The sequence below is a fragment of the Ischnura elegans genome, chromosome 1 (genome assembly GCF_921293095.1).
Source record: "Ischnura elegans chromosome 1, ioIscEleg1.1, whole genome shotgun sequence".
Classification (NCBI taxonomy): domain Eukaryota; kingdom Metazoa; phylum Arthropoda; class Insecta; order Odonata; family Coenagrionidae; genus Ischnura; species Ischnura elegans.
The window spans coordinates 147,588,532-147,606,456 of NC_060246.1; the positions used below are offsets into that span (position 1 = coordinate 147,588,532).

Here is a 17,925-nt window from a genome sequence, read left to right on the forward strand (position 1 = left end):
ATGTTGGTACAGAAGAAAGATGAAGATAAGACGGAAAATCTGAAAAAGTGAGAGAAAAGAAAAGTCCTGGGAAGAAGGTGGCGCAATTTAATCGGCCCCAACAGGATGCTTAATGAGCTGAGAACTATAGTCAGAAGGAGAATGTAAATGGAACTCCTCGATTTAGCACGCAATCAAGGATGGAAAAGTGAAGACATACGTTTTTATGAAAAGTCAATCAGATGCAAACGTAAATGAAATTTGCTTGGAGAGATGTGTCGGAACAATTTCAGAATTGTTGACATATGGTGATGAACGACATGAAGCTGCGGTTAAAAATCCAAAATCCGAAGAAGTGTTTCAAATAAAGTGGAGAATGGATTCGAAAGGCAGAAATATTTAGTTCCTTAGCTCCTAAACTTTCCGCTGCCATTTGTCATATTTTCTTAAGGTTGCCTTCTTAATCAGGGAGTCAAATATTTTTCCCTAGCAATTCACATTCACACCACCTACCTAGCGACTCTCTCTCTCTGCCATTATGAGACATGATGACGTGATGAGTGCTGATAAAAAGCAATTGACTGAAACTGAATTAAGCCACATCGAAGCTCTGGGTAAACGAACGCTTCTGCTGAGTTGGGTATTTCACACATGATATCAAAAGCCGTAATGTAAGAATATAATACTAATACGCATATGCACATTTAAAGGTATTAGTAAAAAGGTAATCACGTTCATAACACAAAGGATTTGTTTATAATAAAGATAATGCATTAGCTTCATCTCGTAGAAATCTATCTTCTCTTCCAAAACGCAGTCATTCATTTCGCTTCAGTTGATTAGAGATGAAGGTGAACAAAAAGACCGTCATTGAAAACTAGCACAGACATGAGAAACAAAAGGGACACACTGCTGTACGGAAATGTGTGTCACTTGCCCTCGTAAAAATGGTGCGGTTCAGCATGGAGCTTCACTTAACACAGATAATCAGTTGCATGGCTGTCACTTAAATCGATCATTCAGCAAAATTCATGTCCTACAACGAATTTAATTAAATTCTAATTTATACGTCAGATATATATATATATATGCATATTCAATGAACGACACAACTATATCTCAAATATATGTATATCACCGGTAAAGGTACTCACAACTTCTTTTGGGGGCTTCTAAATTCCAACAACAATCCTATTCCGTATGATCCTTCAAAACATTTTAGTGGTGGTATAAAAAACTTAATACGGCAAAAACAGCAAATTACCCGATTCTTATCAACCTCGCCACAACCATTAAGCAAAGTAATTCCAACTCCCGTGCCTATCTGCAATTCACATTTCGTGCCATGTGGATGCGCTCTACAGTATTTCTTTTGTTTCGTAGTTACCGATTCTGCCACAAGTAGCGCTGTTAGGTTTCGTGCTTCCAGTTACCCGCCAAAAGCATGTAAACATGCTCGATTAAAAGACAAGGTTGTAAGTGGTTTTAACTTCACTAACAACGTAAAACTTGTTCTTTGAGATTGAAGTTTCTTTTTCAGTAGATCGAAGATGATGTCAGTGCTGTGGAAATGTGGTGATAACGGAGTGTAACATCATCTCGGGCCTGTTGTTGACACTTGAGTTCGCAGGTGGATCGCGGTTTTACGTATCAATAGCACTTTTTGTTGTTAACTTAGTGAGATTGTGTGTCGACTAAAATGTCGTCATTGCTATTTGCTGAGCTCGCTGCTACCTGCAATGCTCTAGGGTATTTCGATGGAATAAAGTATCATAAAGATGTTCATTGTTTAGGTAAGATTAGTCGGTTGTCATTACCTCATTACCAAACGTATTTTTACGGAATTGTACTCATTGTGGATTGTTGTGTATTTTTTTAAGAAACTATTAAAGATCTGATAAGATATCTTCGCCGAGATGACGACAGTCATGAAATTCGACGATATTTGGGAGATGCAAATATCGTGAAAACAGATCTCATTCCAATATTTAAGGACTATTCTGATGACAAATACTTATTTGAAGTTCTTTTGAGGTAACCCTAATCCTGCGTATAGTTGCTTTTTGGTTGAGTTAATGTCTGACAAAATTTTAATATTATATTCACATCACATGATTAGGCTGCTGGTAAACCTCACCAACCCAGTTCTTGTGCTTTTCCGTGAGGAGTTGCCTGAAGATAAGACTACGAGGAATTATTACCTGAAAATGATTGGCCATCTACAGGCATATAAAGAAGCGTTCGTTGATGAAACTGTGTGGACAATATTGGGGAAAAAACTGGGAGACATATTACAAGTTGTGAGTGCCCTTACTTAAGTATCTACGTAGTAATCATTGTATTTGTTTGCATCATTTTCCGTTGCTTATGGTCCAAAGATTAATGGAAATGCATATAATGATTTTCTTTCATAACGTAGGAATGGCAAGAGCGGGATGAGGATATGAACATGTCAATTATGAGAATACTGACTTTGGCCAGAAATACCCTGCAAGTGCCTGCAGATACAATGGCTGAAAAGCGTCCCGACAATGACGCCAGTCTTCATGACCAGGTAATCAAATGCTTTGAATAGGAGAAGTAAATTGTTTTTATTGCTTTAATTTCTTGTCCATATTTAATTCACTATGACTCCTGATTATTTTCTTTATTTTTGTATTTAGATACTATGGGCCATCCATGTCTCTGGATTAGTAGACATCTTTCTGTATATAGCCTGTTCCGAAAATGAAGAGCAATATTATATGCATATTCTAGAGGTAGGTAATGTTTGAATTGTGAGAACTTTTCTTTGTGACATAAGTTTACTTCAGTTTACATAGGGAACTTAACACCATGTTTAGTTTTGAGTGGTTTTGTGGCTAACTAATTTAGTAGTGTAATAAGTTATGAAGTTATAATTGAATTGCCATGTATCTCGGTTTTTAACTAACAGGCGCCGACGAGTAGTGAATGCACTTGCTAACTGGTCTTCCTTATTCCTTAATAATTTAGTTGGGTTCAATTTTCGTTCAGCATTTCCTGGCGGCTATAAATAATATATGAGGGTATCTAAGTCATAGTTTTAATTTTAATTATAATACAATATAATTTGATGAACCATTAACTCTGGGTTCTTATCGGTCAGGGACATTCTATTATGGTCAAGGATAATCTCCAGAAATGCAGCAAAAAGATAAAAATTATTGTTGAATGTGCAGGGCATTGTTGCATTAGGGTGGTGAGGTAGATATTTTGTTGCTGAGCAAAATGGATTAATGCCGACTTGGCACTATTTTCATTTATATTGCAAAATACTTTTACTCTTTGGATCAGAAATATTTAATCTGTGAACATGAAATAGTCATACAATTTGTCAAAAATTGCTGGTAGTTAGATCTGGGAGCTGCTAGAGAGTCGGAGGGTATGTGATAGGCTTTGATTGCTTGAGCTTATGAGAATTAATATCTTTCAGAATTCTTAGGGCCTTGATAGGTTTCTAATGCAAATAGAAGCAATAAAATAAGAGATTTTGCCAAACGGATGTATATAGGAATTACTTTTACCCTCAAATATTGGAGCACTAAAATAAAGGCTAGGTGGTACACAGTTGTGAAAGTACTCCTAAATACATCTTTTCTCGGTGTTGCCTGTTGGTTGGTGAAGTGAAATGCCAGTTGCATGTCAATCATGTCAGATAGTGCTTGTACTATAAATTTCTGTGCAAGCCTTTGCTGTATTAGCTTAAGTATATGGTGCAAGGGACATTTACTTATCCATTTATGTAAACTGAAGTCCTCTTGTCTGTCAGTCATTGTAGGTTTTTGTAATATAATGATATATTTGAATGAATGCCATCCCTTAGCAAATCCTTGTAGTTTGTAATATCTTTGACTATCAATTTTATTTATTTGTAGATTATATCTCAAATGCTTAGAGAACAAAATCCTACCCAACTTGCTGTGGCTGCTGCTCAGAGAAGTGCGAGTGAGCAAATAAAGGATGAATGTGAACTAATGGCTATACGCGATCGAGAGACGCAAGCTCGCCGAGAGAAAATGCGCAAATTTGCCAGTGCTAGGTAAACCTCTAATTTTTGCTTTCAGGGAAATATTTATATCAGCCTTGTTGTGAAATTTATAATGAAATGTAACTTTGATGACATCTTGCTCTTTGTTCACCATCAGACATTCAAGATTTCTCGGGACGTATTGCGTGAAAAATGTGCAGTCTATTAGTGATCGAGAGCTGATTTACCATAGACCCTTAAATAAATTGGAATCTCTGAATTTGGATCGTGATAAGGTTAGTCTACAACCAAAGGATAAAACTTTAAATATTACCAATACCCTCACAAAATGAATTGTATTTTGAGGCTCAACTCTATGGGCATACTTCTCTGATAATCACATCTCGTTGAGTGGTTATTGAGAATATCAAACCTTTTTTAATGAAAGGAATACCTTTTTTCCAGAGAAAACTCAAGCATCCAAAAAACCGCCTGCCTTTGAAAGATGACAACCCAGAAAGGCGTTCTGCTTTCAGTATAAGACTGTTTCTTAAAGAATTCTGTGTAGAGTTCCTCAATGGGGCCTATAATAACCTTATGTATAGAGTAAAGGCAAGTATTATTTTGTTTGTTCTGTGTTGCATGTTGATTTTACCATTTATTAGGAACCTTCATCTTTTATGTTTATGTATTCTGAGGTAATCTAAGTTTAATGCTGGCTTCATTTTATTATTAGTGCATGATCACTGGAGGTGAAACCCAGGAAAATGATGAAACATATTATCTCTGGGCCATGAAATTTTTCATGGAATTCAATCGGTGCTACAAATTTAGGGTTGAACTTGTGAGGTAAGTTGACATTTCTCATTTTATCAAAGCATTTCATATTCATTGTAACATTTCATTGAGATTTTGTATATGAATTTCTTTTGCAGTGAAACCATATCTGTCCAGACTTTCCATTTCGTCCAGACTCAGATAGAAAATTACTTTGAAATGATGACGGTTGATAAGAAAAAAATACCAATATGGTCACGACGGCTGCATCTTGCCGTCAAATCTTATCAAGTAAGAAAGCATTTAATTTCCATGTTGAATTATTTATTCCTAGGATTTGTGTTTGTTAGGCATTGACGAATGAATTATATTCATGGTATTTTGATTTTCTCCAAATAAGTTTATTTTTGCGACGTAAAATATTCATTTCAGGAACTGCTAAATACCCTTGGTGCCATGAGCAGTTCTACTGACCAGAAAATTAAAGATTCTGCCCAAGTATTGATGAGCAATATATTTTATGTTGTGGAGTACAGGGAGCTTTGTCTGACACTTTTGATGTCATACTTGCCTCAGAAAATGTCAACATCTTGCCTGCAAGACATCATAAAAACTGTTCATATCTTCATGAAACTCCTCGAGTCTCACTGTAAGGCTAACCGAACTATTCTTGTGCAGAAGAAGACCGCTAAAAGAAAGAAGAAGAAGACAAAAACCTCTGGTGCTCAAAATACAGGTAAGCAAAATACCAAAATTATTGTAGTTATGTCAGAGTCTATCCTACATTTCTCAGGCGTAGTGTTTTGAAGAATTTGTATGGTGGCCACTTGTCTGAAGAACGTAGTCACACTCACTACATTCCAAGTGGTAGTCCATAATGTGTCTACATTTTTGTGGGCTGCAAAATCTCAAATTCATTTCTGACAGTGGTGACACCTCGTATCCTCTCTCTTAATAATGGCAAAATAGGGTATAAGCTGGGCACACTTTGTATGACTATAAGTAGTTAATTGGCTAATTGCTCTTCTTTAAAACTTTGCAGTTTTGGTGGTAATGTGAAAAATTATTTTGAATTGCTGTTGTATATAATTATCTCATTTGAGACAAATGGAGCTGTATTCCCTATTCCTTGTTATTATACCCTAAAAAAGTTTTCATGATGCGGTTGAATTCAATATTGAAATGGTCCAGAGTGAACGATAACGTTACCTATGCATTGAAGTACATAGTGAGTAATTCAGGATGTTTTTGTTGTTATTAGTGGTGTCAGTCTGGGAAGGGTAACTATAGGCTTTCAAGGGAGGGAATATCAATCAAAAGGGGGTAAGGTTAGCATTGCATTGTTTACTTTTGCTCAGGTGTCTGAGGTACCTTAAAAGACATTCTGCTAGCTGAAGTACTTCATTAATATGCTATTTAGTTACATTTTTATGTGTTGAGATTTTTCTTTCTCTATCCGTCAGATGTACACTGGTGGAGGCTTAGAATGGTTTGCATTTGATTCCTATTTCGCACCCTTTCGAATTTGTTCATTTTCTCCAAAGATGCCATGTTAAGGTACATATTGTGATTAATAAGCTGTGTAACGTATGTATGATAAAAATAAATAGTGTCGATCTAAATCATTCTGAGTTGGGTGAAAAATGTCTGATGAAAGGAAAGTTAAACACTACATTGAAAAGGAAATAAAATCTCCAATCCAGTTTTTTTTACTGTATTATGCATTCATCAATGGGGATGATAAATTGGTATATCTCCAATAAAAGTATGTGATAGAAGCACTTCATGAAGTGAGTACTCAAGCTTTCCATTTGTAAAGAGATCATGCAGTTAGTTTTTCTTTCATTTTCAATTTCACTTTAATTAGGAGAGACATACTTTTGCTACTATCAAGAAAACATAATTTCTTACCACGATGTCATTTCTTAGGAATCTGCGCATGGTGATGGTAGGGAAGCTCACCCCATAATTAGCAATGCTCAATGTCACAAATTCAGGGTTAGGCGACTATTTCATTTGCTAAGGTCACCTCGGACTATGAAGAATTTTAATTGAGTTGTCTGAGGACTTCAGCCATAATTATATACCAATGACCTTCTGATCAGTGGTCCAACACTCTACCCAGTGGACTACTATGCCCTCTAGTAAAGCTGTGTAGTGCTGAATATTACCTTAATGATTTTGAAAACTTTATCATTCACTGATATTGTAATAAATAATAAAAACATTATTCACAGATTATAGTGAGTCAACTATTAATTGAAAGAATCTTCATGTTCAGGGAATTCCTGAGAATCGTTATTTCTTATTCCCAACCTAGTTCTGCGCCTTAGTCAGTTAATGAAGAGTTTTGAATTTTTAAAAATGGTAATGGCTTTTTAGAACATTTAATTAATCAGAATATTGTTTTAATGTCATTAATTAAAATATTTTGTCATTTTAGTCTTAGGATATCCAATTACTTTAAGAATCTTCATTTGTTTTCAAATGATGAAATATTTTATTATTTGATTTTGTTTTATAATATCTGTTACAGATGAGGCACAAGCTCGAGAGAAGACTCTGGAAGAGCAATGGGAAGAAATAGGCCCAGAGCTATCAGCAGTTCTCCAAGGTGGTATTGAAATTCCTGGTGATATAATTCCTTTTGATGCCACTTCAGACGTCAGCATCGATGATCAGAGGTTGGACCGTTGATCAATTCTGTGAATTTATTTTGATGTAGATACTCTATTGGAAAGGGGAATTTTCAAATATGCCTGTATGATATGCAAATATTTAATATATCTACCTTAAATATAAGAATATTTATACATAACATTAAAAGTTTATGAGCATATTATTATGAAAAATGTTAATGTGTGATTAAACTATTAAAAATAGAAATTCACCTTTTTTCAAAGAATGCTTTCTTTGTAGATGTCATTTATGACAACATCTGTGATAATGGATGAATAATGCTGCCTTTTTTTACGTAGATTGCCTTTATTACCATATACAAACTTGGTCCTTCTAAGCCAGATGACTTATCAGAAGGTTCCATTTATCCTACATAGTGGCAACATTGATAGCATAGCATTTATATTACATTACAAGTAACAACTACATAAACAACAAAAAACAATAACATGGCGAAAAGGTTTTAGGAACTTTGAAACAAAAATATGAGAATTTAATGTAATTTGTGCATATCAGATTCATAGAGGAAATTACAAGTTTACAGTTTCAATGATGAACCATTCTTTCACTTTTCTATGACAAACAACTGCTTAGATATAGGTATGTGTAAAATAGTTTTATGATGGTGTAGAGTTAAGTCTTCTTATAGCTGGGTCAGGGTGGGAAATGGCTTTCTTTGACTAATTTGCAGAGTGAGTCATAAATGATGTTCCTCATAAATAATCCTGATCATTAAAAACCTCTGGAAAATTTTTAAATGTGCAGAAAATTTACTTGTAATAATTCTGTCTATTCCTCCATACTTTCCTATACTTGTCCTTCTCATTGTTTTAGTTTTTACAGTTGTGCTTGCATCTTCTACTTTACTGAGATATCCCACGCCAAAGCATTTTAAGTAGCAGCTTTAGACTTCATTTTATTAAAAATAAGTTCATAATTTTGATGTTAATATTTTTCCTTCTAATGTATGATTGCTAGAGTAATGAACTAACATTTGTATGATTTTTATTATATTTTGATGTTTGTTCTTGATTGGTTGTTTATTAATTTTTAGTCCATGATATTCTTAACTAATGCATTAATATTAATAAATTGCAAATTATGTTTTTATTTCAAGTTTTTTTTTCAAATTCAAAGTCATATTAGTTTCAGATTATTTATATTTTCAATACTGTCTTCTAAGGATTATTGTCAAAGTCTAATGTGTGTTTTCCTGTTCACACCCTAGGGCTGATGCCATGAGAAAAATCCAAGACCATCTGAGACAGCATAAAACAGAAGAAGCAGTTGGTTTGCTTAGAGCAGCTAGGTTAGTATATCAAGCCTGTCATTTGTATTTCATTTGATTGACTGTTTAAAATTATGTTAGGTTTTATCTCTAAAGCACTTTCATTCATGTAGACATACATATGTAATTCACTACTAAAATGCTGCTGGATATGGCATTTTGTGTTTTGATCTTTACATGACTACTCTTTTTTACAGTCTACTTCCCCTATAAAAACACTCCTCTCTTTTTCCACCTAATATTCCTTTCCCTTTTAAATGGAGTGCTAATGTAATGGTATTTATAGCTATAGTAAGTCAAGATCCGTGGAAGTAATTTATGTTGATTGTCACGCTTCATAGATAAAAATTTTGTAAGAATTCATCTCTGTTGTATGCATATATGTCTTTTTGGTATCCATACATGTTGACCCTGTTACCTTAGATTTCCTTAACTACAAATTAAATGGATGTGTGCATATGTTCTCATTTTATAGAGAAGTTTGGCCAGAAAACGACTACTTTGGGAACTCACTTATGGCTCCAGAGGATGAATTCATGGCCTTCAGGGAGATCTACTTTGCAGACATCAAAAGTAAGTGTGATTTCTTTGTATTAATTTTTTTAATTAAATTATTTCCTCCAGTCATAGTGCATATATTCCAGGTGTAATTCAAATGGTTTAGTAAATGCTAGTCTGGTTCTCCTCCTTATATGTGAAATTCTTTCAACACCTAACTCTGGTATCATCCTTAGAAGTACAGTATCCCCATAGGATGGTGCCAGGGTAAGGTTATTAGCTATTCAATTATTGCTATCAATGATATTTGTATCCTTTGAACTGATGAGAAAATGTATTTACTCTTTTTATCAAGCAATTACTTTTATTTACCTGCATATTCTGGCAAAGCTTTGAAGTTCATTTTTTGATGGCCGATTATGTGTAGACACCGAGTGTATTTTTCATCCTGCCAATAAGCCACTTGCCCACCGTTATTGTTTCATGCTAGTTTTCTGCCTGTCGAGGATTATTTTACTCCTCCCTCGAACCTTCACGGAGATATTCACGTTCGGTTTTGAATCCCTTTTCATACCGAGGGCTTTTTTATTTTTTACTTTCATTTCCGTCGGATATTCAATCCGTTCTGATCCACCCTCGTTATCGCACAAAATCCGCCATTTAGCGCACTACGTGCCTCCATTTTTTTCACCTACCCTCACCCTCCCGTTTGGTCCCTTTTAACTTTTTCGATGGCGAGGAAATTACGGCGTGATTGGTGGTAATCGCCATTTAGCGTGGTCAATTTACTCTCTCCCCCCTTCCACTTCGTCTTCACCCTCCCCCGCATTCGCACGCGTGTTACGCGCACGCACTCCCCTCTACCGGCGCGCCGTCGAAACTCGTTAGACACGAATAGAAGGGAGGGGGGAGGAGATGGACGGTTGATTGGGGGTTAGGGGAATATTAGGCGAGTTTTTGTTCCAAAGTAGGGAAGGGGAAAGGTTATGGGTTCGAGTGATGGTAGGGTGAGGGTGGGTGTATATTTTTTTGTGTCATCGTACGACAGCAAAGAAAGACATGCGCCGTGGTAGCTTTGCATGGGGTGTCCGAAATGGCAGTCGGTTTTTTTCTAACTCTCCCTTCCATCCCCGTTGTTTTCAGTGGGTCCAGGTGGCAGGGATTCAATTGGTGCGGTTAGCGCGGAACTGCCATGCCATTAGCAGTTTAGGTTTTTAACGTGATGCGACATCTGTGGTCGTATCGGTCTCGGGATTACGATTTCTGACGTGATGAAGCGGACGGTGACGTTCCGGGAACTGACCGATGGGAACGACCTGCGGCGATGTTGACGCTGTGGCCGTCCCCAAACGATCCTTGGGGATGTCCACTATTATAGTATGAATGCTTGCTCACGCGATGCAAGTACACGTCCGAACAGACGCGTGATCATGCGTTTAGGATTAGTATCTGGGGTTGTTGGGTTGGAATGGTGCCGTTCTGCTTTTATAACCGTATCGTAGATGGAAGTTTTTTCGTGTGTGGGATGGTCTGAAATTTATCGCTAATGATTGGCATTCGAAATTGAATACTTTATTATGCGGGTGAAAAGTTGATACTTTTATTTCTCCTAGGAACGGTGTGGTTAAATGTTTGATTAAAATCATATTTCATCATGTCCCATGTTGAAAATTTTCTTAAAAAAATGATCTGAATCTATGTGTAAATGGTTGGATCAGAACTGATGTCATAATGGCGTGTCCCTTTTTCTCGAAATTTCAATGTCTTTCCTCCGAGAATTATTTTCTTTGAATGTGGTCTCTCGTTAAGTGACCCTCTTGGCCCGTGAATATTTGTTAACGGGAGTTGTACTCTTCTTCAATTTGAGTGAAGGTGTCCATGGTAAATGCCTTTTGTCTAAAAAAATGAATTGATAAGATTAATCGACAACCCTTAATCCTGTTGTAGAGATATAATGTTGCCCATCATGTTTCTCTGCATTAAAATTCAATTAGTGTATCGTCCTCTTTTCACTCCGGTGTGATGAGGAAAGAAGATACTGCCTCAAACAAATTCGCATCTAATATGAAGGAAGTAGACTTCTGCGTTTCTGTTGATATAATCGTGATTAATTTATATTTTCAATAAATTTTATATGATTTAAGAATTATTTTTATTATTTTTGGACCTTGGTTTGACGACAATAAATGGCCCTTGCTAACATACTGCGTATTATTCCTCATTCCTTGGCGCCAGAATTAAATTAGTAAATTAACCTTTGGAGATCTTGCTCTTTCTTTGTCTCAAACTATTTGATAGCTTTTTATCATGCTGTTCTTATTTATTTTCCTCTATCTATGCGTGTTTCAATTAAAAACCCTCCTTAAATTTAGGCATGTAATTGGCGTATCAAAAATTCCCCACTAATTAACGAGGTAAAAATCAATATTTCCTCTGGGAAAAATAATAATAATCTCTGGAAAACGGGGAAATGTAGGTGAATTTTCTAATGATATGCTGCTGGACACTCCTTTATTTCCAAAAATGATATTCGGGCTTCTAGCCGGGTTTTCTCTCTCCACTTGGCCCACGTTTCGGAACCCGAGTAGCGTTCCATCATCATTATTCCGAAACTTCTGTTAGACGCCGGAATAGCCTTTTTGACTATATTCGCAGGGAAAGCATTAGATCTTACTTCACTCCTGTACTTCTTTTTTATTTCTTACTGATCTATCTATGCCATTTAAGTTGTTGTCGAACAGTGCCTTCTATCATAGAATAAGGATATACTTACTCTACGCTTCTATCCAAGGTTCTCGTGGCTTTCTGAGGCAATTTATTCTCGGGTCTTCGTCGTCCTGATTTCTTTCAAAGCATATGGTCGCGGATCTTTCACTCGTAAGGAGAGGTCATATAAGCCGCCCCTTCCTGTTTTCCAAACCCTTTTTTCCCCTCATGTTGGGGGGACACTTTTCCTCCTTCCTTGACCTCCCGCACTTAGGCGAGACCAGGACTGCCTCGTCCCTCAACACCTCAACCGTCGCATCCCCTCCGGTCAGCTCCTTTTTCAGCCCTTATTCCATCCTTCTTTTTTCTCTCTCTTTCTCTCTCTCTCTCACAGCCCTTAATGTCGTTCCTTTCCCTTGAGCGGCGACCTCGTTATGTTTCAACATCAATTCTTTTCCCTGAACCGTTGGAGCTAGTTAGGACACATCCCCATTCCCGCCTCTTTAAAGGGTTCCTTCCTCCTCCCTCTCACCCCTTTTCCTTAATTTGACTCCTCGTCGACGCCGCTGTCACCCCCGTGTCGTCCTGGGGTTTCGTCCTCTGTAACCCTTGACCCTTCTTTCCTTATCCGTATCCTCCTCTTTTTCTCTCGCGTTTCTTCCCATATCCACGGCTTCTTTTTCTGCTCCTCCTCATCTCTTTAGGTCGTTGTACACTGGGCATGTAATTGCGCAGGTTAGAGCTGCATTAATCTCTCATGATGGCGTGCAATTGCGCGAATGCACGAACGAAACTAGAACAGGGGCTATTTTCCGTCTCATGTTCCATGCATTCTCGCATGCGTCCTAGCAAATCATCGCTTTGCATAACGCAATTTTGGCTGCGCCATCGTACACACGCCAGATTGTGCAGTTACGTGCTCCGTGTAGAACGGCTTTTATCTTTACCAGAAAGCCACCCAGCTTTGCTCGGCAGGGATTATAGCAAGAGAAGTGGGATACTTGGAATTCACAGTCTCATGCAGGATAGCTGTTTTCTCTTTGAGCGTATCAAGAGGGGCGCATGCCCGGCAGGATGTCCAACCGCAGAAGTTGTGTGACGTGACGTAACAAACGGTAATGAGAAAATGACGCAAAGGATACGTCGGACGCAACCGAAAGTAGCACTACGGGGTTTGGGAGCATGAAATGCACCTCTACACTGAGTTTGGTCGCAATCCGTGCTGCCGTATGGAAACGCATAGCGGACAGACAGGCAGACATCCTCTTTGATGTTTATAGATTTCATTTTATTTCACCCTCATACATCAATGCTACCTAGCCTCATTTTATCGCGTTTAGGTGTTATACGTCATTATGCTTCAATAGTATTTTTTTGGCCCGTTTCGAATGTTCGAGATTAATTTGTGAACATTTGTGGAAGTATCGATTTCTTGATCTCCTTCTATCGGTATTCTGTTGAGTTTTCATAAATTTGTTCGGGGTATAGAAGCCCGTCATAAATAGATTCCCTATCAGTTGATGGCCTTTACTGCATTAATGGCCTCCTATTACTTCACGAATAACTTCATGCACTCAGTGGCACGTGCGGAAACGCTTTTATTTTTTTTGTCCTTAATATTTTCTGAATGTCTCCCCCTAGATGCTTACTCATGCCTTCAAAATAGCTACCTTGATCCCGTCGATGAATTTTTCATTATTTTGTTTTTGCTGGTCTCTTTCATCTTTCAGTAGTAGTGTTTTTTCATCGCTACGTTTCGAACTTCAGGATGCATTGAGGGCCACTCAGCCCTTATTTGTGCGCTTTTTCTTGGTCATCTTTTGATATCACTTTATTAAGCGAGCTAGCTGGTTGGGAAAAAATTATAAATTTTGATTTATCGCTGTATCAGCAATTTTTTCCCTTTTCACGTTTATTTATTCTTAACTTCAGCATTTTCAAAGAAAGGGTGTTACCAAAGGGCGATGGCTGAATAAAATTTCGATGCCTGAGTGTTCTATTTTTTTAATTTGTGGAATATAATCGTACGTAATTTTCGTTCTCATTTCGGTGAAAGGAGTTCTTTCCACGTAATTATGCCTGAAAACTTGTTCTTTATCTGCCTCTCCTTCTGTGCTGGAACGATTAATTTTCAAAACTTCCCTCTGCGCGGGTGCAGTTAAAGCTAAACGCTGCGCATCCGTCATGATATCGAGTTTCTAATTCGATGAGGATACTTCGGAGATGTCAATTCGTGCGTAACTTCGAAATCTATTGCGATGTAATTTTAGTGTAACAACGCTATGGACTACTGTCGAAATCTCTTCAAGCGTGTCACTCGTAGCCGAGGCTTCAAACCCCAGAGATGGCGATATTAATTCAGGATATCCGATCCTCACTTTAGTATTGTGAAGAGGTCGTGCAAGTGCAGTGCGTCGGTTGGGGAATTAATTCTTTGTACCAATGGCGTAATTCGTTAAGAGTGAGTTATTGCCGACAACGGGTGTCTCTCCACCCCTATTTACTTCCCCTTACCTCGCGGTGCAATCAACCTTAGCGGTCGGACTCTTCTTATTATAATATTAATAATTTTTTACGTTGTTAATTGCTTCATAAATTGAAAAAAAGCGTGCATAGTTTAGTTGATGAAACTGGTACATTAGTTGACCGCAATTCACTCGTAGCTTTTTATTTAGAATCTGTGGTGCATGATTTAACTCTCTTCTGGAGAATAGAATGAATAAACTACTCTCGGGGTTAGAATTTGGTTTGCTGCCTTAGATTTTCTAACCCGCGACTTAACCCGGGAGAAGTTTATTCATCGCATCTGTGGCATGAATGGGTGCGTATTGTGAAACGGTGGCGAGGTCTCCGCGTTTGCGTACTCTTTCTCGTTTCTTTTTACGCTTATCTAGTCCTTGCGACCCGTGTCATTTCACGATGGCAGCCCCGGATCCAACCCTTCCCGGGAACGCCACCCGTCGGAAGTGGTACGCTCTCCCGATGTTTCTCGTGGGGTTCTGACGTCGGTGGCGGTGGGCCCGCAGCCAAAGTCGGTTTGACCCTCATCCTCGTGTCCCTTCCGCACCCCCTCCCTCCACTCCCCTGCATCCGACACTCCTCCCCGCTTGATAGAAGCCCCGGCCTGCGCCAATTTCGTCGCGGGGTCTTCTCCGTCCCCGCATCTTCCGTCACCTCGCCGCAAAAGTTTCATCCACGTCCACCCTCATGACCCTTCTCTCTCTCCGCTCTGTCCATTTTCCTCACTCGCAGCACCTCATCTCAGACAGTTACAGGTCGTCTACGTTCACGAGATTCATACCTCTCGCGAGATCTGCTGTGACACGAGACGAGATACGACAAAAAGTCTTATGAAGGCCCCCTCTAAAATTGTCTGAAACCCCAGGAAAAATTATGAAAACAATAAATTTCCAATTATTTATCCGTCTATTCAATTAAAATAGAGTATGGGGATTAGTTCAAAAAATGGCCACCAAATTCCAAAGGCAGTCATACAAACGAACAATCATAGCAACATATTTGTTTATGCAAACAAGAGGAGCTCAATTGGGAAAGAAGATAAAGGAATTAAAACGAAAAACTGATAAATATAAGGAAGGAAATTAAGAAAGTAATATTTGAAGTGTCTATTTCTTTGCGTCTTCTTTCCGAGAGAACAAACATCTGTTTAAACTAAAGCGCATTCAAATGAAAAGCGGAGAAGTATAAGGTAGGAAATTAGTTGTTGTTTTTGGTATATTACATCGAAAGTGTGGTGGTTATTAATTTCGAAGTTAACAAGTGCACTAAATGCCAAGTTAGAAATATGATTCGTGCTGTTGACTATAGTTCGTATCTTGTTGGCGATACACGATTGTAGTAGAAAGACTTTTAACAAGTCTTACATAATATAGGTAGGTAAAAATGATTTTATTTTCATTTTTTGTGATGGTGATAACTTTTTATTTTTGTTTACGTTCTTTTTTCCGTTAATGTCCTTTTTAATGTACAATGTTATCGGTGAGCTGCAGGAGTGAATAGGCAGTGAATAATACAATATGGAAGATAAGTGCAAATAAAGGTATTTCTTATTCAATTATTTGTCTTGCGAAAAGCACGTTTCCTTGAGTGACTAAGTTATTCAACTGTGAAAATTATCGAAATCTTGACATTCACAATGTCTTGTACACCAAAGGCTGTGATCCGTTACTCACCAGATTTATTGCGCATTGCGTTGGATATTAAAGCTGAGATATTTGTGTATCCCGATTCATTAAAACTTTAAATAGAGGTATTTCTGAAGTGAAATCATTCGCGATCAGGATAAATTATATTTCGATAAAATTCGTCATACTAGCCCCTCATGCTAACAATTCATGCTTACTAGTAGGCGCATTTGTTCTAGATATTGATATTCAGTCCATACGTAATTCGCTTACAAAGGGGAACAGCTGTTACTTCTAATTCGTATATCAAGAATTTGGTTGAGTTTTGTGGAAAATAATTAATAAACGTGTTTTTCATCGTAATTCGTAAAGTCGCTATGTTATGATATTACGTATGCATTGGGTGTTACAGTGGAACGTGGTCTCAACGTTTTTTGTATTTGAATTGAATAAGTTAGAGAAACTCGTATAAATTTATTTTACTTTTTTAGCCCCTCAGAAAAACGTTTCTCTTTATAAATATTTACATTCATATTGTAGCCTACGTACCATGCGCTCGTTTTACGTGAAAGTGGAGATATTGCTTATACCTAAGCTAGCCAGTTTAAAAGTAAACGATCCTTAAGTAACAAGTAGCAAACAAAAAGTGTAAGACCTCCCACAGTGAGCATAACAGGCCGCAGGCCTTTTTCGGGGGGGCCCAGGGGGGGCAGAGCCTCCCCAGCGAGCAAAGCGAGTATATATATATATCGCCTAGTGCATGAAAAAAAACAATACAATATTTTCGAAAAAAATAAATAATCGCACTTAGATATAACACACTAATTACAAAATTTAAGGTGACAAACAAAATAAATATGAACATAAGAAAGTGAATATAAACAAGAAATATGAACATAAGAAAGTGAATATAAACAAAAAATATGAACATTAGAAAGTGAATATAAACAAAAGAAATTTAACCTGGGGTTAAGGAGGCATTCTTCAGAAACCCATATGTGCTATGTTTAAACCTATTGATATTTGTACTGCTTATTTGGGCTGGGAGAGAGTTCCATATTCGTGAGGCGGTTACTATGAATGATTTGTTCATATGAGGCGTGTGATGTTTTGGAATATGGAGGTCAATGGTATGATTACGGGTAGGTATATTATGAACCTCAGATTTTCTAACGAATTTCTCGTACAAGTATGGCGGGTAACCGGTCGTTAAGACACTAAAGGCTAGAGTTATTATGTGAAGGGTGCGACGCTCTTTATACTTAAGCCAGTTAAGGCGGTTGTAATAGTTACTGATATGGTCCCATTTTTTTTTAATCGTAAATAAATCTACGATATACGTACGTAGCTTTCGCTGCTGAAGCCAGTGTTGTTTTGAGATCATAGTATGCAGTACAATATTGTAATGAGAGATACAATAAAACTCCTTAGTTAACGGCTTGTAGAGGGTCATTACGGAGACAGATACTATTCGTCCACATTCGCGAGATTCATGCCTCTCGCGAGATCTGCTTTGGCATTCCTTAGAGGTCTGAGTTATTGATTTTATTTTATGGTTACGCAGATTCCGCTGATGAAGCCAAAGTTATTTGGAGATAATTATATGCAAAACAATCTTGTAGTTTTAGAGAGACAATAAAACTCGCAAGTTAACGGTTTTAAGAGGGTAATTTCGAGAGACGAACTTCGAACTCCTTCAGAATGAGGATATTGTAAATGAGTCAGGAGAAAAAAAGAAGTTAGTTAGAAATGAGCTAGAGGAAAAAAATGCTTCAGCTTGAATCAGCTAACGTGACCTGGCTGAACAACTTACCGGCGCTGTTTCATTTTTCTGCTCCTAGCACGGCCTCCCTGCCGCCGACCAA

The 17,925-nt window shown here is 37.6% G+C and overlaps 1 protein-coding gene across 1 annotated transcript in view; it reads left to right on the plus strand.

The window, feature by feature from the left end:
- The first annotated feature begins 1,388 nt into the window (after positions 1–1,388).
- The window catches only part of LOC124171935 (protein timeless homolog), a 577,733-nt gene continuing 561,196 nt past the window's right edge, over positions 1,389–17,925 (plus strand). Inside the window, exons 1-15 of the mRNA XM_046551376.1 lie at positions 1,389–1,451; positions 1,523–1,772; positions 1,860–2,013; positions 2,099–2,279; positions 2,399–2,533; positions 2,643–2,738; positions 3,876–4,039; positions 4,146–4,263; positions 4,433–4,579; positions 4,704–4,816; positions 4,903–5,035; positions 5,177–5,480; positions 7,281–7,428; positions 8,652–8,732; positions 9,187–9,284. Of these exons, the coding sequence (XP_046407332.1) occupies positions 1,679–1,772; positions 1,860–2,013; positions 2,099–2,279; positions 2,399–2,533; positions 2,643–2,738; positions 3,876–4,039; positions 4,146–4,263; positions 4,433–4,579; positions 4,704–4,816; positions 4,903–5,035; positions 5,177–5,480; positions 7,281–7,428; positions 8,652–8,732; positions 9,187–9,284 (1,966 nt within the window). The 5' untranslated portion in view covers positions 1,389–1,451; positions 1,523–1,678. The remainder of the gene's footprint in view (positions 1,452–1,522; positions 1,773–1,859; positions 2,014–2,098; positions 2,280–2,398; positions 2,534–2,642; positions 2,739–3,875; positions 4,040–4,145; positions 4,264–4,432; positions 4,580–4,703; positions 4,817–4,902; positions 5,036–5,176; positions 5,481–7,280; positions 7,429–8,651; positions 8,733–9,186; positions 9,285–17,925) is intronic.